The 25,828-nt window shown below is 34.8% G+C and overlaps 2 protein-coding genes across 3 annotated transcripts; one reads left to right on the top strand and one right to left on the bottom strand.

Annotated features, from left to right (window-relative positions):
• Positions 1-1,664: 1,664 nt before the first annotated feature.
• On the bottom strand, positions 1,665-10,119 carry LOC147077778 (uncharacterized). 2 transcript variants are annotated; one of them, XM_085960784.1, is made up of 2 exons: positions 9,952-10,119; positions 1,665-2,387 (listed from the first exon to the last, which is right to left on the bottom strand). In XM_085960784.1, exon 2 carries the CDS (start codon positions 2,352-2,354, stop codon positions 1,716-1,718), a length of 639 nt encoding a protein of 212 aa, XP_085816910.1. In that variant the 5' UTR covers positions 2,355-2,387; positions 9,952-10,119; the 3' UTR covers positions 1,665-1,715. The 2 variants fall into 2 exon arrangements, with proteins under 2 accessions (XP_085816910.1, XP_085816909.1); XM_085960783.1 differs by lacking the exon at positions 9,952-10,119 and adding an exon at positions 6,116-6,207.
• Positions 10,120-10,447: 328 nt separating this feature from the next.
• Positions 10,448-25,614, top strand: grsm (probable aminopeptidase NPEPL1 granny smith protein). Its single transcript, XM_085960785.1, has 11 exons — positions 10,448-10,550; positions 14,025-14,194; positions 15,956-16,129; positions 18,122-18,302; positions 18,481-18,650; positions 20,358-20,459; positions 21,107-21,375; positions 21,844-22,000; positions 22,197-22,373; positions 22,697-22,807; positions 25,299-25,614. Exons 2-11 carry the CDS (start codon positions 14,042-14,044, stop codon positions 25,455-25,457), a joined length of 1,653 nt encoding a protein of 550 aa, XP_085816911.1. The 5' UTR covers positions 10,448-10,550; positions 14,025-14,041; the 3' UTR covers positions 25,458-25,614.
• Positions 25,615-25,828: the final 214 nt, after the last annotated feature.

Consider the following 25,828-nt stretch of genomic DNA (forward strand, 5'->3'; position numbering starts at 1 on the left):
ATAACATAGTAGGTACCTACCCAGTGTTGTAACCAACTTTTCATGTGCCCTGTGCAAGGTTTTATTTTTTGGTATTGAAAGTATGAATTCATATGAATTAATATTTAGGTAATACTCGTAGTAGGTATGTACCAGCATGGCCCCCACGTCCTAAAGCGGGCCCCCAGGCTAGGATCTTTGGCAGGCCTCCCTACTTATCGCTAAAGATAAAGGCAGTGTGACGCTCTTGAGTAGGTGTACCAAATGGTGTAGGTACGCGATAAAATTGATGTGTATATTTAGTGTTTTTTTATATCTTAATACATCCATTTGAATTATGGAGTTGTAAAGTATCGATTTTTTTTACTATTAGAGAGAATTTGTGATGTGTGTTTATATCACTTATCTGGTCGACTCGCCACGCCGGGCCCTTCCTGAGCCCGGCCCCCCAGGCTAGAGCCCTGCCAGCCCTTCCTTTGTGCTGGCCATGTGTACTATGTATATTTTAATAAATCTGTATGCGAGAGTTAAACTACAATAAATCCATATTGACAACTTTACATGAGAGACAAAATAGTGATTTGTCGCGCTTTTTTAAATACTATGACTAGGTAAGTATCTACATTTCTTTTTATAATATAATTTTTTGCGTTCTTTCTGGTTTCAAAATATTTTTTTAATGCCGAAAACAGATTTTTTAAATTAAGCTCTCTGAATACATTGTTTCTGTGTTATTAAATAAATTATGAGTTAATAAAATTTTAACATGGTAACTCATTTCACCAAATTTGGACTTAACCTAGTTTACCTCTTTATCATCTACATGTATAGAAAGCCCATCTAAATTCTTTTTTATTAGGAACATTTCTCGTGAAAAATAAAATGATTACATAAAACTCCCCAAGAGTATGTTCAATAATTGGAATGGTACATTCTTAAATTATGTGAATTAATAGTTGAATAAAAGAAATAGTTAATTAAAAATTATTAGCAAGTACGGGTAAGTTACATTATAAAATATTGGAGAAATCTGTGACGTCGGTTAGTAATTGAAGTAGTAGGTACCTACTTTGATTTAATAATTAAAAACAGATTCCCAATAGTAGCTTGATTTAGAAGAACGCTGATGAACAGGTATTAAAAAGGCCAATGGTTAAAGTTTGTCATCATTAGTATGTCACCTCGTAGCATAGTGGATAATGCGCGGATTGGGACGTAAACCCAGGAGATTCAGGTTCGATCCTGCCGGGTGTCTTACTTTTTTCAAAAAGATTTTTTCTATTGGTTATAATATATTTTATCAGAAGTGTTCAAAAATAATGTATGTTCAATAATTAGAATGGTACATTCTTAAATCTTGTGAATTATTCGTTGAATAAAAGAAATAGTTAATTAAAACAGTTGGTATATATCTAATACCATCGTCACGTTTTGACCAATGCCAAGAAAAATATCTATTTTTTCAAAATTTTAAAACTGTTTTTCCAGTGCGTAATGCGAATGGCAGTGACACTATTTCTATCTGTTTTGTCCATCTGAAGGCATATACGCATTTTAGACATATTCTTTGTAAAATTATATTAGATTAATTAGCGCCACTGATCATGTTACCAATAGTATTTGCATATTAAGTTATGCACCCACGATAGACAGTAGGTAATAAATAGGTAAGTAAAACAAGCATGGGTAAATTTAGTAATATATTTTAATATTAGAATATTGCAGGTACCGTTTTTTTATGCTACAGCTCTAATCCAGTCAACTTCAAGTGTCGCTGGCCCACTTTGCTTGATTGGCAAATACACTCCTCCATAAAACTGAATACCGAATCCAGTGATCTTCGATTTATCTAAAGTCTCAGTTGTATTTACCAACGCCCCTCGATAATAAGGCTTAAAGTCCTCCAGTTTTAGTTTGATAACATCAAAATCGTCTTTGGGAGCCATAAACGTCTGTTCGTAAGTATAATTAGGTTCGTCATTAAGATCCTTATGACGGAGAACAACTTTAAACGAGGTGCACGTTCCTTGTCCTCTACATTTGATATGAAGTTCACTGTAGTCTTGAAGATTGCTGAAGTGATCCAACTTTCTGACTCCTGCAAATCCTGCACCGTTTGGTTGAGGATTTAGGAGCGCAAAAAACACGGCTCGCTGGTATATCTGAGTCTTCTGTAATGTCAGAATCGCCTTGGACATTCCTGGTGTTCTGACTGTGTCCGATTGCTCCACCCAGTCGTCGACGTTCTTCATCTTTGTGAAATCGAACAAAGTTAGTGCCGGTCTCTCCATTGTTGCTGTGGTGTAATGCGTTGCCTTTATTAACGTTCCTACCACTGACGAAACGAGAACTGAGAACATTAAAAGACGACCCATTTCGGCATAGATTCACATAAGTGTGGCAAAAATCTGAAACAATGGAAAAAACAAGTCAAGGTAGTGCTTTATAAGCAGTTAAATTCATAAAGACAGTGACGTCCCGTGGGAGTAGGCAGGTCATATGTTGCATAGCGGCGGCACATTATATAGGGTGACGAATGAAGGAACAAATACAAATATTACATAGAAGCTGATGATGCGGTCACTTCATTAATTCAATTCAATTCAATTAATTTTTTTCAACATATTGTGTACATTACAAATTATAAGTGTAGGACGTTCACAACATGACATGAAACATTATTATAGAGAAGAAGAAAAAAGTAATAAAAGGGATAAAAATTAAAACATAAAAAGAGAACATAATATAAACATACAAAAGCAGTGAAAATACAATAATATCTACAGAAGTTCAAAGAAGTACACCGAGTTTGCTAAGGAGACCCTATTTTTTTTAAGAATTTATAAAATAGCGTCCACCCAAACTCACTCTCACGACAGTGGAATATATCAACACCCGAACCAATTTGGTTGAACATAGTTATTGCTCTCTCAATTGGCATTACCAGTGGCAGATTGGTTCTGCACCTTGGGAAAGTATCAACTTCTTAGTTTGAAAAATAACCGAAGCATCAAAAATCCTGACAATATAATAACTAATATTGTTTAATATTAAATATTAATGACGGTTTATCGCACAGGCAAATTTGTCTCAAATATGTCTCTAAACCTGTCAGAGCAACACACATCTACGTATCTAAAACCACCACTATTTGAGTATAGGTTTCGTGGAAATGCTCTTATTATCAGTGAGTTTGTTCATTCAAATAAAATATAAAAACCTACTTTAGATAAGTACCTAGCACAGAACAGATAATAAATATAATACCGATTGGCTATATTCAATACGCCGCACGTTGAAGCAGGGTTTTTGAATGTGTGAGTGTCCTACGAAAACGATGCACGCATTATGCACGTGCAATAGTGTGTGTAATACACCAACATTAAATGAGCATAAATGCATAAACCGTGACATAAGAAAACAAAACATTGTTAGTCCAGTCGAGTGCTCAAAAGATGGGTGTAGAGTGCATGGAATATGCCACATTTTTTGTAGAAATCGAGCAAATGGGCAAATTGGTTGCCAAATATCGTTGAAAATTATCGATTTTCAATAACGTATATCTCGGAAACCGTTGGGAATTCGACAAATATGTATAGAGACAATTTCATAGACAATTTAATTAGCTTTCATTTTTATGTGAAACATTTTTTTCTAAATGTACCGTTTCCGAGATATAAGCGAAAAACCAAAAAATGGGACCATTCAACCCCCCTCCCGCCTTTAGCTCACTCCCTGGGGCGGGGACTTTTAGTATGTTTACCTACCAACTACTCCTAATGGTACGTTTACATTTGACACTAATATCGTCATATTTATGTATGACACCATATTCACTTAAGTGTAAACAGTAAGTATATTTGTATCTGCCACTTATTTTGCGTGTGTCGACTCTCACCTACCACTTATTCAATCTACTTATATACGCAAATGTAAACACCGCGTATTCGACAAGTTCGAACTTGGAGCGATATATCACCGAAGTTGGACCACCGTCTACTTTTATGTCAAGTACCTGACACAATATTCGTAGTTTGACAGGTACCTAGTGAATTGCATATGTATATTTCTAAAACAACGGACAATCAATAATCATAGGTACACCATGAATGTATGCCCAACGTTTACGTTAATAAATGTACTGTAGCAGTGTTGCCATATTTTCAAAGTGGAATTATAGTACAGAGCCTCCAAAATTATAGTATTTGGAGATAAAATATAGTACGCGTTGTCATCTGTTGAAAATGAAAATTTTCCCAATTTTTCATAGTCGGCTCGTTTTTATTAGGAAAAATATTTCGCCGCGGGCCGCAGGTTCCCAAATTTTCATGGTCGGCTCGTTTTTTTTAGGAAAAATATTTCGTCGCGGGCCGCAGATTTCCAAATTTTCGAAGACCACTCGATTGCGAAATGGCAAATGCAGAATTATAGTACTTTTATATAAAATTATAGTACGATTTTCAAAATTATAGTATTTTGGGCGTACTATACCTATTTTATATCGTACATAGTACGCGGACCAAAATTATAGTACAAATACTATAATTATAGTACGGTTGGCAACACTGTACTGTAGCGATCTGTCAAAAATCATAGACAATGAGAAATAAATCGGATGTGCCGTGTTCTATGGATTTTGTTCGAAAATAAAACATCGCTTGTTCTCGGCACATACGATTAATTCTGATGCACTCTGTGAAGAAAAAATGCGCTTCAAATGGTATTACCTAATTCATTTTGGCCCACACCTGCACTCGTATTAGGTACGATAATATTATATTGAATATGCAATGACGATCAAGTGCTAGATATCGCAATGTTCCTGTTAATCGTTCTTCTACGCATTTCTGAATTGTGTGTTTTGTTTTTTGGCAAAAGGTCCAATCTTGCAAACTAAAGTTCACAAATTGAGTTGGATCTTCGATTTTAAACTCTGACATTAAACGGAAGGCACCTAGTTCTTCTCGTCGCTGAATCCATTCCCGCACCATCTAGACCATTTTTTCCTCCTTTTTGTTGCCAAAAGACTTAAAATAATAACACTCGCTGCTTTCTTTTTTAACATTCCCATATTGACAACTGACATAACGTTTTTGAGAAGTATACAAAATAAGTGTCCGAATAAATTACAATATCATATGTAAACACCGCATATATTTATTCCAATGTTGCCATTGAATAAAGTGTCGAGACTTTATTTCAACGAGAAGTATACCAGAATTTTATGTCAGATCCATGCAGGTGTAAACAGTAAATGAAATTTTATGTCCGACACATAAAATAAGTATAATGGTATAAGTGTCAGATGTAAACGTACCATAACAAAGTCATGAAGTCAAAAATTGTGGTATATTCCAAGCACTCTACAATATATTCATTGATTGGACTATGTGGACATAACAAATCAATATTCAGGACGTTCACATTATACAGTTATCATGATTTACATCATAACAAATATTACTCTCACAAGAGAGAAGAAAATAATAATAATAAAAACATAAACAATTTCATACAATAAAATAGAGTTTCAAAAACAAAATGCAAAGTAGGTACATCATTGAAAATGCCTACGTATTTAGGGAGCGCATTTACTAGTCTTGCACCCCTCGCTAATGGTGCCTGATAGGCTTGACTCGAGGAAACAGTTCTGACCCAGAATAGGTCATGGCTGCTACCACGTAGGTAACTGGCAGGTGCATACATAGACTATAGATACATATAAATTTTAATTCTTTAGGACGCCATGATTAGAAAACAGCCCTCGTGAAAGCAGGCAAAAATGTTTCACGACCAGAAGTGAAGTACGAGATTCAAGAGAGTGAAAAGTGAGCATGCCTTGTAGAAAGGCAGCCGGAAAGTAATCGTTTGACGAATAGTTGTCTTAAATAACGACATCGAAGAAATTTATTCTAGACGCGCTTTAAAATAAGCTTGTAAGAAACTTCATAAGGACTCATGATGAGGACATATTCAAGTATACTATGCACTAACGAGACATAGAGTGTACGTAGGACATTTGGATTCTTGTATGGTTTGGCTTCTGGCATGATGGATCTTAGAAAATTACTTCCACATAGAGCTGTATAAATTTATAGAATTACTTAGTAAGTTATTAGTAGCAATGAAAACTCACAACAAATCTCGTCTGACCAGACCGCACTACACAAGTTTAATCTACACAATAAATTAAATTTCATATCGAGGTGACCAACAACAAAAATAATATGTATCTAACGATTATATTATATAAGTATGGTAACTATGTAAGATATTTATTTTAGTTATGTTCTTATCGGAACTAATGTTTGTAAATAAAATGCGATATAAGTATATGTAACGAACTAATTAAAACCTAAAAGTGAAATCTAAATTCATATTATTTAAAAAGCTACTTGCAGGTTTTCCTTATTCAAAATAAAAGGTTACGTACTCTCTTCGGGTCTAGGACGATTTGGCGCCGGGACAACTGGACGCCACGCAATTCGAAAATAAATAGACCTTAGGTAATTATATTTAAATTATTATATTATGATTCAATAATTGGTGAGAATTTAAATACGCACACGTAAATAATGATTTAATCGTGCGTATGTTTAAGTTCCAACGAAAAAAGAGTTTTTTTATTGTTATATAAAGCCTTAGGCATGGTAATTCTCAATCCGCAATAAAAAAACATTATGTTAAGAGTAAAATGAATTAAAACTACTAAGTAGTAGATAGAAACTGATTAAAATTCCTCGTCTACGTTCTGTATACGTCCAATTGTCCTGGCGTCCAGTTGTCCCATTCCCCTCTCTTCATATCTTTAACTATTAGGTAAGTACCTATTTTTAATTTCATCAGATCTATAGAAACACTTTTTACAAAATATTTCTAAATTATAAAAAAAGTAAAAGTTTTATTATTAACAAAAAATTTTTCACATTAAGATTTTTGTATACTTTAATAATTTATTGTTTTTAATTAACTATTATTTTTATTCAACGAATAATTCACAAGATTTAAGAATGTACACCACATGTGTACCTACTTTGATTTTAAAATACAAAAGTCGATCGCCAATAGTAACTCAATTTGGAAAGCGCTTCAGAGAGTATTAAGAGCCATTAGTTAAAATTTATCGCAATTAAGTATGACGCCTACAGCATAGTAGCCTATGTGCATGGGCGTGAAACCCGATAAATGCAGGTTTTCTCCTGCTGAGTCGTATTTTTTTTCAAAAAAGATTTTTTTCTATTGGTTGTTATAATATAATATTTTCTCAGAAGTGTTTTCAAAATCATGTATGTTCAATTTATTGTCTTTTCGAGTCCCCCTTTAAATCTTGTGACGACTCAATTGAGTCTGTTGCGTTACAGAAAAGCGTTATTCATAAAACTATGTTTAATAATCCCTACCTTCCTACCAACAATTCCAATATTATTTTGTTTGGAGCTCAAAAAGGATCGTAATCAAAATTGTTTCATAATATATTATTTTATATCACCATTTTACCCAAATGAGGGCGGAGTTTTCTAATAAAAGGTCAAAATTATTATTCTATTTCTATTGTTGTTTTGCCCCAGATTATAAATGATTTCTTGCTGTATTGTATCGCTTGATTGAGTGTTTGCACTTTATTCTGTATTTTACCATCAATTAGATAGGTACCTAATGGATTATGACGATAACATCTGAAAGCATTGAATTCGTTCATTTTGGTAAATTTAATGACCATTGATCGATTCGTGGCTATTCTGAAGCAAGCTTGTATCTGAAAAAGAATGTAATTGTATACGAACACTCTGTTTAAAACTCATTTTATGAATGAATGAGATAAACGTTTTTGTATCCACAATCAATCACTCTTAGTTGAAACTTTGTGAAGACATTGTCATACGGATGTTCGTAAATATCACTTTCTGCTAAACTGTGTGCCGCGAAAGGTTCCATATGTATTGTGTACAATTACACTTTAAAACCAACAGCTTTATTGCTTCCTAGATGTAGAACGCTTACCCAAATAAAATTTAAATTTTGTTAGAAGTGCAAAAGGCAATAGAAACTTGATTAGTATATCGATCATTTCGCAAGACACGACGGTGCACACTGCAACTGAGATAATAGCTGTATTTGCTAATCGAGGATATTGACTTCAAGCTGGAATCCAAAATGCTGATAGCTCTAGCCCAGACAATGAGGTTTTGTGCACAGGATCGTTTTTCAAGTCTATTATTTTTTCTTCCACATCATATTACAACTTAATTTTGAAAATGTATAACGCATTCCTGTGCAGAAAGATCAATAATTTAAAATTGGCCAAATCTTAGCACGAGAGAGCGTAGACTCAAGTTACACTGGTTCAGATGCACTTGCATTTTTTTATGGCATCCCCGAGTTGTGGATTTATCAGAAAAAGTGAAGTCAACTCGGACTATTTTTACTGGACCCATCAAGGCCCCTAGCGTATGTTTACAGAAGCTCAGCGAGATCGGAGCATTTCGGGCCCCCTCGTCAAGTTGAGCCCGATTCCAATTTTTAGGGGCCCAAAAATTCGGCCCTGCGATTTTACTTTCCTTTATTTAAATTTTGCGCAATCACCTCTGTCGACGCTGAGAGGTCGTTTTCCGCATATAAACAAAATACCGACAGATATCCGGAAAAAAATAATGGCAGATCACAATATTGTAACTTTTTTTGTTCTGACAACAAGAAAATAGTAAATAGTATTTAGGAATAGTTAAGTGTGTCGTTTTTGTTTTTTAAAGTTGTGCCTAGTTTACATTGCATTTCTTATTCAATTATTTGTAAACAAACTATTTTGAAAATTGTAATTGATAACTTTATTTACTTTTTATTAACTTTATATCGACTACTTATTTGTTTTTTTTGTTAATGTATTATATTTATTAAGATTATTAATTTGTTATTCGATTTTTTGGGTGAAGTGGGAATTTACAATTTTTTTCCATAAAAAATGTAAATTTTTAACTGCATATTTCTTCGGTTTTAGTGCATATTTTAATGATTTTAAGTGCATACAATACCATAGTTCAATAGGGGAACAACTCAAAAAACCTTGTTCCAAGATAATGGCGTTTGAATTTTTTGCAGAAATTCTCATTTTAATTTTAAAGCCTTGATTTCGATGAAAGTGTATGTTTTTTATATTTATTTTAGTGGAATTCACCAATGCACAATGAAATCGTACAGTTTAATAAGGAATTAACCAATAAATTTGATTATATAACGGAATTACTGAGTAATCTCAGAAATGGCTATTCGATTTTATGACACATTGAAGAAATTTTTGACAATTTTTTTTTGCTGAATTATAAAGAGAAGACCTTTCTACATCGAATGGCATTCTTAAATCTAAACCTTTAAATTTTGAGTTGTTCCCCTATTGAACTAAGGTATCGAATTATGTGCATGCATAATATAATCATGTTTTTGTTGCATATAAATCCGCTCCCTACTCATAACCTCAAACTGCCAAATTGGACCATCAGCTGTTTATACACGGTGCCAGTACTTTGTACTGAATGTGACTAATATTAATAGGTAACTTTTAAGAATAAAATAAGCTAATTTCGTCCCTGTAGCGCACGTTAGGTTGCATAACTGTTTCTCAAAGTTTTTTCATTGTACGGCCTCTTAAATCTGAAAAAATATCAAGGCATCCTGAATATTTTCAGTTTTAGTGACCAACAGTAGGTATGTATTCTCCAAGACAATAAAAAAACTTTAATTAACAAAGCTTGAGAATCATTGGCTTAACTCACCAATGCACACCCATGCCCTTTGATACTTGACATTATAAAATAATTAATCTTCAATTATAATATTATTATGTAGATAAGTAGGTAGAAAGGTGCCTACAATAAATTTTGTTGAAACGATTGTCGATTACATTATTTTGATAGTTCCTAATAAATGTAATAATAGTATTTCGTAACTCTCTAATGAATTAATAATCTTTCCACTCACCAGTTTTTTGTTTATAATATTGCAAATAACTAAATAGGTTTTATCCAAAGAGATTAATCTCTTTGGTTTTATCTTATATTTTCGTTTCGAGGTTACAATATTTTAAATTCAAATTGACAGATGACAGTTCACAATCTACACCTATTTTCAGCTCGATGAAAACTGAAACATAGATAATATACGTTGAACTGAAAACTCAGTGACGGTGTTGACACATTAATATTATTATCATATTATCATATCTGACGTTTGGTAATACTCGATAGTAAAAATTAAATTTTATCAGTTTCAAGTTATTATTGGCATGCTACATTTTATTTTTATACCTATGGATTTATCTGTGTTATTACAATCCTTTGAATTCATAAAAATTATATTTTGAATTAAAAGGAAATTAACCTTCGCGGAGAATTAAATATTTATTAGGCTATTTATTTTTTCTTTTATCGCCTTTCAACATTTGGGTTTGTAACAGTTGTAACTTGCGACTAATTTCACACCGTTGAATTGCAATCTTTTGAAGAAGTGGCCGCCGGCCGGCAAGTTATTTTCCATTCTTTCATAAACCCTTCACAAATTCTGCATTAGCTGAAATCCAGGTAAATAATTTATTATCAACAATCCTGGAATCTAAAATAGTGTTACATAGAATGTGTTTTTTTTCGTAACTAATACATTTGCAATGTTGGTAGCGACATAAGAAAAATGGCTAGTTTTCCTAACTGAAATTGACAAATATTTTTGGGCGATGTTCTCGACTTTCAAATTGCTTTATGGACCTTGTTCCTTCCTGATAAGTAAGTTTTATCAAGATTCGTCTATTCTGTGCTCCTATTTTGAGTTGGTTTTCTTTTTCATGATTGCGATAACATCAGCACTAATCTCTGATCTTTCTAAAAGTTTTGACACGAACACCTGTGATATTGTATAAACTAATAAAATGCACACTCACATAAATTATTATCAACCTACAATCAAAAACTGTAAAATAAAAATGACAATCGAATTCACAAAATATAACAAAAGTTTGGCCTTAGGTATTTTAAATAGAATTGACAGGGCCAAATTTATGGTTGAAGATGAGATTTGAGCAAAAGTATATCGGGCCCCCGTAAAAACTTGGTTTATTAATTTTTTCCCAAAATCCACACATTTGATTGACACTTACCCTCATTACGCCTCAGTTGAAAATGTTTTAGTATTTTAGCATCTGCCTTACTGGCGTAGAGGTAAGATGCATTCTTGACCCAGTACGCGTGCATGGGAGAGGATGCACATTGTTCAAGGAGAGAAATAATACTTCTTCTTCTTTCTCGGCACTACATCCCGGGGCGGGATTTGGCCTCCTCTACAATTGTCCTCCACACGCTCCTTTCCCTGGCTGCTCCTCTCCAGTCTCCAGCCCTCCCCATCTTTCTCCAGTCCTCTTCGATACAGTCAGCCCACCTCTTCTTTGGTCTGCCCCTAGGCCGTTTCCACTGTGGGATCCATTTGGTCATGATTTTTGGCGTCCTGTGCTCAGGCATTCTCTCAACGTGTCCAGCCCACCTTAGTCTTTGGGATCGACAGAATTTCACCACCGTTTCATGTTTTATTAATTCTTCTAACTCGTGGTTCAAGAAATAATACTTAAGACATAAATATGTTCTCACAAGTATAGTAGTTATAGTAGTCACCACCAAACTGCATAGAATTCATACTATTCATAGCGCGTGAGTCCCTGTTAGAATGCACAGACCACAGAAATAGCAATGGATATAGATTATGGCGTCACAGTTTGAGAAATATCTTTCTAAGAATATTGAAATACAGCATTGGTACAGGTATTTCTAATTAGTAAATCTACAAAATTATCTCTTCGTTTAATGTACGTTTATCCGGCTTAAATATGAGTTTTTTTCGATTTCGATTAGGTATATAGATCAGGGGTTCTCATGTGCAGCCACCAGAGGATTTTGCTGCGGGGCCAACAGTGCTTTACAGAATAATATTTAAATTGGTTGAATACACATGACTTGTCTTAAATTTCTTTCCACGCCCAAATGATCCATAATGTGTTCTTGTGATGTGTGAAATAGTCCGTTTCTGACTTAGTGAAATTTACAATTTCACGCATTTGTTTAAATGTGGGACCAAATATGGAAAGAGTCGTCACCATTTTATTAAATACTTATCGTGTGAGACAGAGAGAGAGAGATGAGGTTTTCAAATTTTTTTTGTTGGACACTTCGGTCTATAGTACAATATTTCAGTCAGTTGCATGATAACCTACGCTTATTCATGTTGTAATCGCGTGATTATCTTCGGTAAAAGTTTATCTAAATTTAATTAACTGGGCTAATGTTAAATATGCATTATTGGTAATGAGTCATGACCAAGTACTTAAAAACCATTTTTTACCACGGTTGAAAATTTTTGGTCGAAGATATACGTTGACCAAGAATCAATTGCTTTATTGATATTGTCGATTTTTCCTACTGCTGTATACTGTGAAAGATCATTGAGTGTAATGCACTTCATAAAAAACAAATATCGAAGCCAGTTGACAGATGTAAACTTGGAAGCAGCCATGCGACTCGCATTAGAAAAAAGTATTATTGCGGAATATCCATTTGCATTATTTTTAAATAAATAGATAATAATATGTACTAAAATTTTCAAATGTCTTTTAATGTATGGACTTGTCTGTAAATAAATTGATCCATTTTTTTAGTAAATAAAATTTAGCTTTAATCCAAACACATGTTCACAACAAAAGTGAAATTTGGTGCGGCCACCAGACGTTTCCATAGAACTGTCAATGTCAATTGTGCGGCCACAGTTAAATTTCACGTGAGAACCACTGATATAGATAGATTATAAATATAGATTATCGCATATGTGCAAGGGAGCGAATGAAATTTTCTCGGTATTTCCTAGTTTGAATTATGTTGGTGTTGAATTGAGAGGCATTGGAGGGCGTTTAACACATACTGACTAGTCATCTGGAATTTCTTAATTTTATCATTCTGATAGAATATTTAATATAACAAATATTTTCTTCAACAAGAAAACAAAATAAGGACCCACCAATAATAATGGTATAGAATTTCTTTAATATTAATAAAACAATTCTGAAATAATATTTTCACAAATTTATCAAATTTTGATAGTCTTATCAAGTAAACAATATATGAAAATGAATTATTTTATTTTATATCTGTCACTTTCCGCAGTGACTACTATCTTATCAAAATTTGATAAACCGTATCGTTTATTTTAATATTTGGAAATATATTTAATAAATATTATGATAGGTACTGCAATTTACTATTAATTGTAAACTTTATAAAACATTCTATAAAAGAATTGATATTGTATGTACGTGGACTTCTTTTGTATTTAATATTACAGCATATCCAATGAACACGTAATGAATGCCATCTATTAGTAAATCTTTTAAGTTGATTATTAAATTTTAAGTATACATCGCATTCTTGCAAATAATTGCTAATAACTACATTATTTTGAAACTTGAATATCGTAGTTATTAGTAACTTGTCACCAAAATGATAGTTGGATCGGTAGCTTAATGAATAAAAACCATCACCTGCAAAGTGAATGACATGAGTTCGAATCCCTCGTCAGTCAAATGTACGAGTATGTTTCGTAAGATTATAAAAATTAAATATTTTCCATTAAAAAAGAATCATGCATTCTTATATTCGATCCTAAGAAGATCATATTATGGGCCTCCAGAGTAGAGGTTGTATTAAAAGACTTTTGTTTTTATGAGAAATAGATGTTAGCCACTTACTTACTCAACCTATTAGGTCCAAACACACATTATGTGAATTAGCCATACCCTGGATTCGAACCTGGAACCCATGACATAACCCTAATATTTTGCATAACTGCCCAAACATCGTGGACGTCACAATAAATAACAACTAATTTATAAATACCGAAAACCATCCCATCCACTTGTACTCAACAAATAGGCGTATTATCATAATTATTTTAACGTCAATGTCCTGTTAAATATGAGTATTTACCGATACTGATATACTTACTATCTTTCTGATACTGTCCAGGATCACTTCACTCGAGGATGCCTCCCCCAACGAGGATAGTCCTGTCAGGTGAACTGACTCAGTCAGACCCGGCAAAAGTTCCTGTCCTGGTCATCGGTCAGCTCCGCCATCTCCAGCAGGTGTCTTACGAAACGCTGAGCGCAAAGCTGCAGCCAGGAGTCTCTGAAGAGGTCTAGTCCATTATTTATTTGTTTATTAATTGCAGTGATACTTTCAATATGTCATAGAATATCGAATAATGAGTATATTTATTTACCTGGTGTGAATTGAGGTTGAACAGATCTTTGCTACATCTTATGGTTACATGTAAATTGTACGTAACACATTTCACCGTGTTCGCCGAAAGCTTTCTTATCGATAAGAGATGTCCATATACTACCTAACCTAACCAAAAAAAAATGATTTTTAAAACGGTGCTTGTTCAAACACGCGCGTTAACATGATCTTACTCCCTACTTCAGTTATAGTTTGTCAATTTATGGCTACAGCCGTATGTTGTAGCCTGACCACTGGGAAATGCCAATAGAAATAGCGTATTTCAAAAAATATTACCTTATTCTTAGGTCAATAATTATTATAAAACAATCATTATTCGTAGGATGTTTTATCACATTTGAATGGTCAAAGACATAGCTTATAATCAGTATCTTTAGAATTATCTTCAAATGTGAGAATCGTGCCCATTTTTTGAATAATAAAATGCCAAATTCTTGTCAAATTTGGGATCACAGAGATTATAAAATATATTTTTTTATCGTAAATCACTATATAATGTTAACATTAATTTTACCAATGGTTTTGTAAATGCGTTTAAAAATTAATAAACCTAAAAAATCTTAACACCACTGCACATGGATGTACTGAAATATGACTATAGTCTAAAACAGGGGAGGGCAAACTGCGGGCCGCATGTGGCCCGCCGGGTATTTTTTTGAGGCCCGCCATCATTAATTGTACTCTTGATTACGAATAACTTTTTTTATAATTTTTTAAAAAATATTGACAATAGATTAAAATTTGAAGAATTTGTTGTTTCGTAAAATGTATTATCTCAGTACATCTTCCTTGCGTTTCGTCTCGCACTATGTAAGCACTATTTTCTACGTTGAACATCGATTTCAATAGATATTGATAGTGTACCGACAGAGCTACAACTTGAGATTATTAATCTGTAGTGTGACACTGATTTAGGAGAATTGCATCGTCGTGAAGAAAACTCCAAATTTTACAATGCCCTTAATTCAGACAAATTCGACCAACTTAAAGATTATGCAAGAAAAATGTTCGTTATTTTTGGATTAATCTATATATGTGAACACACATTTTCGATCATGAACCTCAATAAAAATTCTTTACGATCAAAATATCTCCAATGCCCATTTACAAGCAGTTTTGAGAATATCAACTACAAAATTAACACCTGAATTTATAAAATGTTCGAAAATGTACAACAGTTTCATTCTTCTTAATTTTTTTGTATTGTTTATTTTTCGTGATAATAAATAGTGTATATCTAAAAATAGTATTTTACTTGCGGCCCGCCGCTCATTTTGAATTCTTGAATTTGGCCCTCCATCCAAAAAGTTTGCCGCCCCCTGGTCTAAAACATTAGATTGAGAGGTTTAAAAGAATACTATTTTATGTAATAAAAATACTTTATGCAGCCATCAAATGTTTAAAATAAATAATATAAAGGATAATAAGGTTTCAAAATTAAGATTATCCACAACGTTTAAGGAATGTCCAGGGTTATCGTATGAAAATACCAAAAATCTCCATTTTGACCTACGTGGCGCACGTGGCCCCTTAAGTTAACTATTTCAGTTATGATAGTTTCCAGTAAAGATCGAAAGAATACAAATGCCTTCTTAATTAAAATTTTTGACGATAATAAATTATACTAATAGCTTTATATATTTTTTCATTCTTAGGTATGGAAGCAAGCGTTGGGCTCAGTACAAGCCGGCGAGCTCTGCCCTCTGGTGGTACGCTCCAACATCGGAGTGCTGCCGTCGCATTGTTCTCGTCATTGCGCCCCTGCCAGACCAGCAGCGCTCACCCGATTGACCAAGCAACACTTGACATCCGCAGACCACTGTGTTGTCGTAAGTTCAGCCAATTTGAATACACACACGTACAATATTATATAAACTCGTTTTTCCGTCTACTTAACACACGTGTCATGATTTTATAGATTGATCATTTTTTAAATTCTATAAAGTACTTTGAAACATTTTTCTTTTCCAATGAACCATGCAATCAAAAAAACTCATTAATAATACATTATTATCTACTTCTCAATAGTACAGAAATGAAGGAACATGACATATTATTATGTCAATATTTATATCAATCAATATTATCTAAAATGAATAAATTCCTTGTAAGAAATAATCACTTGTAGTATGTATGTAATATAGTTTTGTATTTTTGACTGCTTTGTTATAAATTTATTTTGCCGAGTAATTATTTTTATTGATAAGTTTATATTCTGTTGTTTGGCAGCATAAATACATTATAAACAAATTATTTGCAATTTTTCATCTAATTAATGATGTTTAGTTCATTCATTAAAAGAGTTCTTTGAGATATGTAATACTAATGCCGGGTATTTCCATCTCCATGTGGCAACGGCGCTGACAAATAAATCTCAAAACATTAAACTGCGAAAGTCACGGCTGCCGTCGTGGCGCTGCGATATACCATGAAGGATTGCCAGTTTTAGGAGATTTTTTGATTTTCAAACCAACGTGAGAAAACCAACGTTTTGTGCAACAGCACCTGTCCTAATCCAGATTTCCCTCTGATCAGCGAGGGGCAAAACATCGAGAGCGTCGACAGCTTTAAATACCTGGGAGTACACATTACGGGAGATAGCATTTTGCAGAGAGAGCTCGCTATCCGAATGGGAATGGCTGGAGCAACATTCAACTCGGTGCGGAGTGTCTGGGACTCACGATTGTACTCGGTCAAAACCAAATGCCGCCTATTCGACGCTTGCATTCTGACGGTGCTGCTTTATGATAGCGAATCATGGCACCTTACGAAGGCTCAGGGGCCTTATATTAGAATTTGCGAGTTGAAGTCACCCGGTTGACATGACGTCATGTGACATCATTGTGACGTACTACCGGAGTGATAATAGCATTCGAGAAATTAACGCTACTAAAATACTGGCGTTATCCATTGTCCCCATACACAAATAGGTGTTTCAGCATAATAATATCTATGGTGAGCAGTGTTCGTTGGGCGGCTTGCCTCGAGCGTGTATTGGCTTACGTCATGTCGTCGGGTGACTTCATATCACCAGTTATAACATAGGCCTGCAGAGCAACCGTATACTGAGCTCCGAAAACAGATGTTTGCGACGAATACTGGGTGTGCGGTGGGGTTGTATGGCTTTAGGAGCAACGAGGAGATAAGAGAACACACCAAGTAGTCTCTCATCTCGCTGAGAGTGAAGAGCCGACGTTGGACCTGGCTCGGCCACGTGCTGCGGGTGCTAGAAGAGAATTTGAACCTGGCTTGCCTGTTCTTCAATACAATCGGATTCCGGCGTCCTGAAAGGCCATACGTACAGTATACGGCGGAGCTACAGGATGCTGATTTGACCTGGAACGATGCAAGAAGACTGGTGAGCGACAGGAATTCTTGGAGGTACCTTGTTGTGTCCATATGCCCCAACTAAGGGGTGGATATGGCTGAAGAAGAAGAAACACTATACAAACTTGCAGCACGCACAAATAACGAACGTCAAATGATTGCATGGCGAGGGGAACGAAGAGGAAAAGGCTAGGGAGGATTGTAGTTCTTGAAACAGCCATGCTTCACATTATACTTGCCATTCTCTAATAGGATTTTTTCCATATTATGAACTTGCAACACAAACTGATTTCTAATGAATTTAATCATTACATCAGTAACCTTCTTATTAACTTCACTGTTATATGCCCCATTTTCGCATCAGAAAGTTTTTCTTCGGCATCTTTAATTTTTTTGTTTGGAAAAGAACAAATTGACAAAAGTTAGTGTATTTAATCCTCAGATGATGATGGTAAATGAAAGGTGAAATTATATGAAATCTATTGCTATTACAGGTGGTGTGTGAGAAGAGCGAGCTGTACGCCTCGGCGTGTGCTGTAGCGCGAGCCTACCCGCAGTACTCGCTGCGGACGGCCACCGCCAACGCGGCTAACTCGAACAATTCTGCCTCCACTACCACCGCGGCTACTGTCACTGTTGAGTTCTTGCTCGTTCAGCCCGTTGCCCCAGCGCAGAGTGAGTAGTTTCGTTCAGCCTTTGGCATAACAACGTATGATTTTGCTAGATCCGGGATTCGAACCTGAGACCCTCATTTTTATAAGCTGACACATTACCAATGGCCATGACAATTTCAAATATATATGAATCAGGAATCTAGAAAACTATAATAATTATATATGATGAAATCTTTCAGATGGCAGTCCTCATGACAAAATCTGGGAAAGCCCTTCAGGAGACCTGGCATCCACCAAAATCACCAAAGAAGACTTGGAAACCCTCGACGATGCGGTCAAAGCCATCCAGCTCACTGCAGAAATCGTCGACAAACCCACCAATGAGATGAATGTCAGCCACTTTTTGGAGGTGAAATAATATGTAATTTTATTAATGTTATTTCTTTGATACCAAGATTATCTTCGAATCATTACAGCATTATTCAATTCAAAGTCAAATTCATTTATATACACAAAATGAACATTACAAATTATACATAATATAAAATTGAAAAATATAGAAAACCATGAAAAGTCCATGGATGGACACTTGTGAGCTAAATAGATAGACCGTATCTTATGTATTTATAAAACATCTATCTAAACTCACTCACGCGAGTGGAATATGTCAATACCCGAGAAGATTATGGCTGAATACAGTAATTGGCCTCCTACTTAGCAATGCAGGTTAGTTCTGCCTATTGGGAGAACAAACAATCAATGCTCCCGATTTCTGAGTAACAATCATGGACACATAGGTCAGTACTACCAAGAATGGCAGAGTTCTCATTTGACCCGCGTATAAATGAAAAAAATATGTAGCTCTAATAGACATAAAGATCTCTTCTAACTTTTACACTTACAGTAAACCTATACCGGGTCGCTTGAATTTACAAAACACATGTAACTTAATGTACCAGCACCGTGCACACAGCGGCCACGCAACACTTTTTCTTTAAAAAAAATTGTTACACAACAACACAGCTTGACTTTGGACATTCCTAGGTTATGGGTCACCTGGGCTTTGACCCCTTATCCCCTTCTTCTCTGCCTGTGTGTAGTTCAAAAAGTCGCTGCTTCTACGCATAGAATCCATACTGTTTTATTGTGTGGGTCACCTTTCACGCTAGTACAGTACAATAGAACCTCAATATAACGTGAGGGGGTGTCCTATAAAGTCAAAAGAACTTTTATAAAAGTAGGTTTTCTGAATGCGTTTTTATAGGTATGAAAACTTTTATTCACAGAAAAGTTTCCTGCTATCAAATCGAAATATACCTACAATTACCTAAAGATAATACCTACAATTTATTTGTATGTAGGTATAAATATAAAAGAATCATGTTTAGTTTGCACTTTTGAAGTCTTCTAAAATTACGAAAATGCGTGTAATATAATTGAATTTCGTTATCTGACGAATAGTCAATAAATGTTATTAGATTATTAACACATTGATCGCCAACTAGTTTTACATAAAATAGTTATTAGTTAGTTAATATAAAAAATGATTATTTGTTTCTAAGGTATTATTTGATAGGTTATGAAAGAATATAATGTTTTTTTTTCATTTTGATGATTTTTTTACGTGAATATTGGTTTTTATGATGTGCCGGCCACATGTGTCCGTCGCGGCAGGTTTTCTTTGCCGGTCACCGGTGACCCCCATGGCCCCCTTAACGTAATCCAATGCCGGTCACCGATGACCCCCATGGCGATCAACGTGTTAAGACGCGATCTTATCACTAATATCTTTGTTTCTGGGCATAACATTAACAGGATGTTTATAACGATTTTCACATTTGACCGGATATTTTGTCCGCTATATCCGAAGTCCCTTATATCGAGGTTCTCCTGTAATACACATGATCACCATACGTCTGCGGAGACCTGTCAGTATCAGATTGTTGGATATTATCCATACAGTGTCAGGTGTCAAAAATGTCCTGTCTCCCCCAAAGACTCTAAACCTGAGGCCGTACTTCAACTGTCACGGGACCCAATTAAACGACAACCTCTCAAGCCTGATTATAACTATACCTACTAGAAGTAGAAATAATGTAGCGATTATTGTTTTCAGGAAGTAACAGCGGTTGGTAAAGAATTAAACTTGGTGCCGGTCATCATCAGAGGAAAAAAACTTGATGAGAAAGGATTCGGAGGCATTTATGGGGTCGGAAAGGTGAGTTAAGTTTTTTGCAACTATACTTCTGGTCACTTCTTGTTTGTTTTTCATCCTCTAAATAGGGTTACATCTACAATGGCCGAGCGGCTTAGGCGTCGGCCTATAACGTTGTGGGTCCCAAGCTCGAATCCTGAGTCTGGCAAATACACATTGTTTTTCAATTTGTGTTTGAGTCAGAGTATGGACCTAATAGGTTGAGCAAGTGACTAACATCCATTTCTCATAAAAACAAAAATTTATTAATACAAGCCTTCACTCCGTGGAGACCCGTACGATCTTATTAGACTCAGACATGGTCAAAAAAAGGGGGGGTTAGGATTAAAGAAATAAAACACAAATTTGTAATATCACCTTTAGTCCATATATAGCATCACACCCTAACAGGGAGAAGGAGGGTGTGATACAGTGTAATCATTTGTGAAAGGGGGAAATCTATAGTTTTCAATGAATTTGTTTTTAACAAAATGGAGGGAGTTCAAAAATGTGTCATAATTTAGTCAGGGGGTTAAAATATTTTTTTGTGATTGGATCTACCGTAAATCGTGTGATGTCATTTATGGACGTCCCCTTATTGCAAGAAGGTAGACTTAATTTTTCAATTACATACAAAAGCATTTTATGTAGAAATTTTATTCAAATTTCAGGCAGCAACTGTGCCGCCTGCGTTAGCAGTGTTAAGCTATCGACCGCTCGGGGCCACTTCAACAGTGGCGTGGGTAGGTAAAGGAATCGTTTACGACACCGGTGGCCTTAGCATCAAGTCCAAGAGCGGCATGCCGGGGATGAAACGAGACTGTGGGGGCGCGGCGGCCATTTTGGGAGCGTTCCGGGCAGCTGTGAAGGGCGGGTTCACTCAAAACTTGCATGCTGTGCTCTGTTTGGCTGAGAACAGCGTTGGACCTGATGCAACTAGGTATATTTCGATTACATGACATATCAGCGGATGGGATGTCTTGAATTTAATCCCAAATCCTCTCTTCACAAGTCCACATGTAAAGTTTATCGCCACAAATAGCTAAATCGAATTAAAAACCCAATTACATAATATTTATATTAATATTTTGTGAATTGAAAAATTAATTGGTACCACATTTAATTGGTGGGTATCTAGTTTTCATCGCAAATTCTGTAAAATATAATTACCAAATGTAGCATAATATTGTAAAGTTGTCTAATTGCGATAATTTTTACTTGATAAATGTGGAACATCTTATTATTTTTTCTAAAACTTTTATCCTAAAACTTAATTTAATGAATTTCAAATGAAATGAAAATTTCTTTTTTCTTCAATTTAATAAGACATCCAAATATCAAGGAATATCTTTTTTTGTTTTGTTTTATTTCAGTCAATTTATACATTTTTTGCAATTTTTCTTTCCAGACCTGACGATGTCCATACTTTATACTCAGGTCGCACGGTAGAAATCAACAACACCGATGCGGAAGGACGTTTAGTCTTAGCAGACGGAGTCACATACGCTCAAAAAGATCTCCATGCTGACATAATTGTGGACGTCGCCACGTTGACCGGAGCTCAAGTAAAATTGCCATCAAATTCGCACTATGAAAACATATCGTAACTCGAAATTTTGCAAATCTAGCTCCATGTTATTAATTTTACTGATCAAATAATTATTAATTATGTTGTGTAGTGTTCTTGCAGTAATTTTGCACATTCTGTGTGTCACAATGTTTTGCTTCTTAAAATTATTTAATCGTTTCTTTTTGCGACAGGGTATAGCTGTTGGGAAATATCATGCTGCAGTGCTAACCAACAGTGGGACTTGGGAAGCTGCAGTGTGTCAGGCCGGCAGGACTTCGGGTGATGTCGTGTTTCCAGTGCCGTACGCGCCAGAGTTACACTTCACTGAATTCACATCTGCCATTGCTGACATGAAAAATAGTGTTGCGGTTAGTCATCTCTACATTTGAACTTTTTTTAATATTGTGTTTTATCTCAGAATTGGAAAATGGCATAGTTTTCTCTGAACATTAGGAAAGATACCCCCTCCTCTCAATGAAAAGTTAAGGGGCTTGCAGCAGTATTTTAATAGTGAAGGGGGAACATTATTTTAGGCCAATTATTTAAAAAATATCTTCTTGTGTAGGTTTGTGTGAGAACTATAAATAATATTTTAAAAGATTTGTGTACTATTTATTATATCCTTCATATTATATCTTGCTTCTACATACATTATAATAATATGTCGAATTAACATTATTCTTTTTTACAGGATCGTAACAATGCCCAAGTGTCGTGTGCTGGTCTTTTCATTGGAGCTCAACTTGGATGGGACTTCCCTGGAATTTGGCTTCACGTAGACATTGCTGCCCCTTCATATTCGGTTAGTAGTGATTTTGTCTTTCATATTAATCCAATTATCACCAACTTAAAACGCGTGCACGTGGCAACCACTATTGCATCATTAGTATGTATACAACTTTCCCAGTATACGACTTGCTCAGTTGGAGCGAAGCGTAAAATCTGAAAAAAAGCGTGAAAAAAAAAATGTCCAAACTGTCCCTGAAATGGGACACCCAGTAGTTGTCGTGTGTGATTGCACTTAAACCTTGTATTGGCAATGTCTTGTATTACAAATGCCGTATTGAATTAACTTTCTCAATGTCATCTTCTAATACAAAACACAGATTTTTTCTATTTTTTGAACTTTTGGGTGTTTAACTGAAGGTACCTATTATACCACTTTTATTCTTCATTTTATGAAACCGGTAATTAACTTGATCGAGGTACACCTGATCCTATTTTTGCATGGTTTAAAAAAAGTACCGATTATTTTTTATTACCTTTTATTTACACTGACTTTTTTGCGTATGAAAATACGTATATATGTACATATTTATCTAAAAATTGCGTAGCAATGGATGTCACCGGATGCCGCTCAGACATACAAACTTATATATATACGTATGTATACATGGCGCCACTAGTCAGTCACTTCGGGTTCGATACGAGAGACGCGCCGCGTGCTTCGGCGTCATTAAAAAATATTTCCAGCGATGAGTAATTTTTTGCCAGAGAAAAACAACAGTAAACGGGCACGTTTATTATCAAGTACCTAACAAGACTGAATGAATATAATATTTAAATGTGCTAAATTTAATTTATATCGAAAACTATGTATTTTTACATACAGTATAACCTCGTTTTTACGTGCCCGGAATTCACGTTTTCCCGGCAATTGCGTGTATTTTTTTCAGTCCCGATGTATTTCAGTACATTTAATACCCGCATTTACGTTTTTCTTTCCCGCGATTTACGTCGGAAATATTCAAAATATGCGAGTTACGCGCACTCGACAATGATTGGGTCGTGACATTTGAACGATTTTTCAATAAAAATTTTAATTGAATGTTGTTTTTTAATAAAACGTTATTTTTTTAGAAACATAAAATTTAAATGTTCTTTTTTTCAATACCCCCCTTTTACATTTTCCCTCCAATTAGGTTTTTTTTCTTCAGTCCCTTAAAAAACGTAAAATAGGGGTTATACTGTATAAATAATAAATAAATTTGATTTATTTTTGAGTTCAAGAATTTTGTATTTTGAGTTGATTTTAAGTAATGGAACCTATCTACCATTTTTGTATGGGCACCAGTGGCGGCCGGTGATTTTTTGGATTGTAATTTTTGAGGGTGCGCTGGAAACCTACCTTATTGAAAAATTAAATCAATTCGGCCTTATTTTTGATTTGACAAAACGTTATTGACATTTAGGAAATTACCTGTATATTTTATATTTTTAATAAAACATGTTGCGAGTTACTTAAATCTTTATTGGATTTGTTTTAAGAAACGATTGCATCTCTTATAGTAGATAAATACCTCTTACTTTCAACGTAAGCCATCTTATTCTATATAAGTACATTATCTTTAGCAATTTGTACACTGTATGAATAATGATTATTATGAAACTGCACTTTGTGAAATAGTATTAAAATTTATTAGCTTATCACTAGAATTCATGAATTAATAATTTTCTATACCTATTATAAATAACCGACATCATTTCGCATTTAGTCAACACACAGGATAATGAAATATTAATTTTCCAGAAATGCGGTAGGTACCAAAATTATTTTTATCTTCATTGATTTAATTTGCAGTACACATAAATTAAAATATCTTACCGACATTCTATTATATTTCTTATCCATTTTAAATTTATAAAATAATGAATTCTATTGTATTAAGTTTAACAGGCATTTTACATACGAGATTGCTAAATATGATACTAAACATAATTTGAGCGTGAAGTCGCGGCGTGAAGTTGCGGCGTCTATAATAACAAACCATAATTCAAATCTGTAATTGCTCTCTACTCAGAACAATATGATGTCATTTTACCCGGTCGGCGCTCGATATTCTGGAACTTACGCATGGCGTAAGTGATTAGCACGGTTTAAGTTGTTTTATAATGGCTTTAGTTAATACTAAGCTTTGGGTTCATTTTAAGTAAACAAAATTATTGCCGGAGCGCAAGCGATTTCAGTGAGGATGACGTACACGGAGCATAGTGCCTGTATTATCGCCGATTGGGAATGTGGGCACATCGGTTTGTGGTTTGCATTACAATAAGTGAGCGATAATATTAAAAACCTATGAAGAAAAAATATGATTTACGATTTTGAACGATGTTTCATAGCAATGCAAGCAGTGCGGTGCACTTGCATGATGTTAGACCAGCCGCCGCTGATGGGCACCTTACCTTTTTTTACACGGTACTCTTTGGAACGTATCCCCCGTGCAAAAAGAGGATCGGGTGTATTGCGTATTTTATTTTTTCCTACGTTAACACTCCTTCAATGTTCTCAACAGGGCGAACGTGCTACCGGATTTGGAACAGCACTGTTGGCAGTGTTGTTTGGTCAATACTCCCGCCGAACCCTGCTCAAGGAAATGTGCCCTGCTTCTCTGGTGCAGCCTGCCGCGTCGCCTTCGCCTGCGTCCGCTGCCAAGAAGTCCAGACGTAGCTAGGTCACCTGACTTTTACGAGAGCTAATTTCAAGGATCCACTGACAAAAATAATGAAAAATGAATCGATTGTATATTTTTATATTGAAAGTGCAAACATGTAATTAAAGTCTGTAATGTTAACATATTGATTTGATAATTAAATTATTCAAAATTTTAATTAGAACTTTTATTATTTTCGATAATTCATTCTATTCATTCTCACCATTTCTTATTTTGAATTTGAAATGGACAAACAAAAATTAGGTCCATATCCCAGACAATAGGACTGTGCAGACAAATTTACAAACTTATTCAGACTATTGATATTGTATATAACAATATTGAAAAAAATTATTAATCATTACGAGATTACATACTTACTTTATTTCATC

This window comes from Rhyacophila brunnea, unplaced genomic scaffold, assembly GCF_057557595.1.
Source record: "Rhyacophila brunnea isolate RB1 unplaced genomic scaffold, BYU_Rbru_1.0 scaffold_12, whole genome shotgun sequence".
Lineage (NCBI taxonomy): Eukaryota > Metazoa > Arthropoda > Insecta > Trichoptera > Rhyacophilidae > Rhyacophila > Rhyacophila brunnea.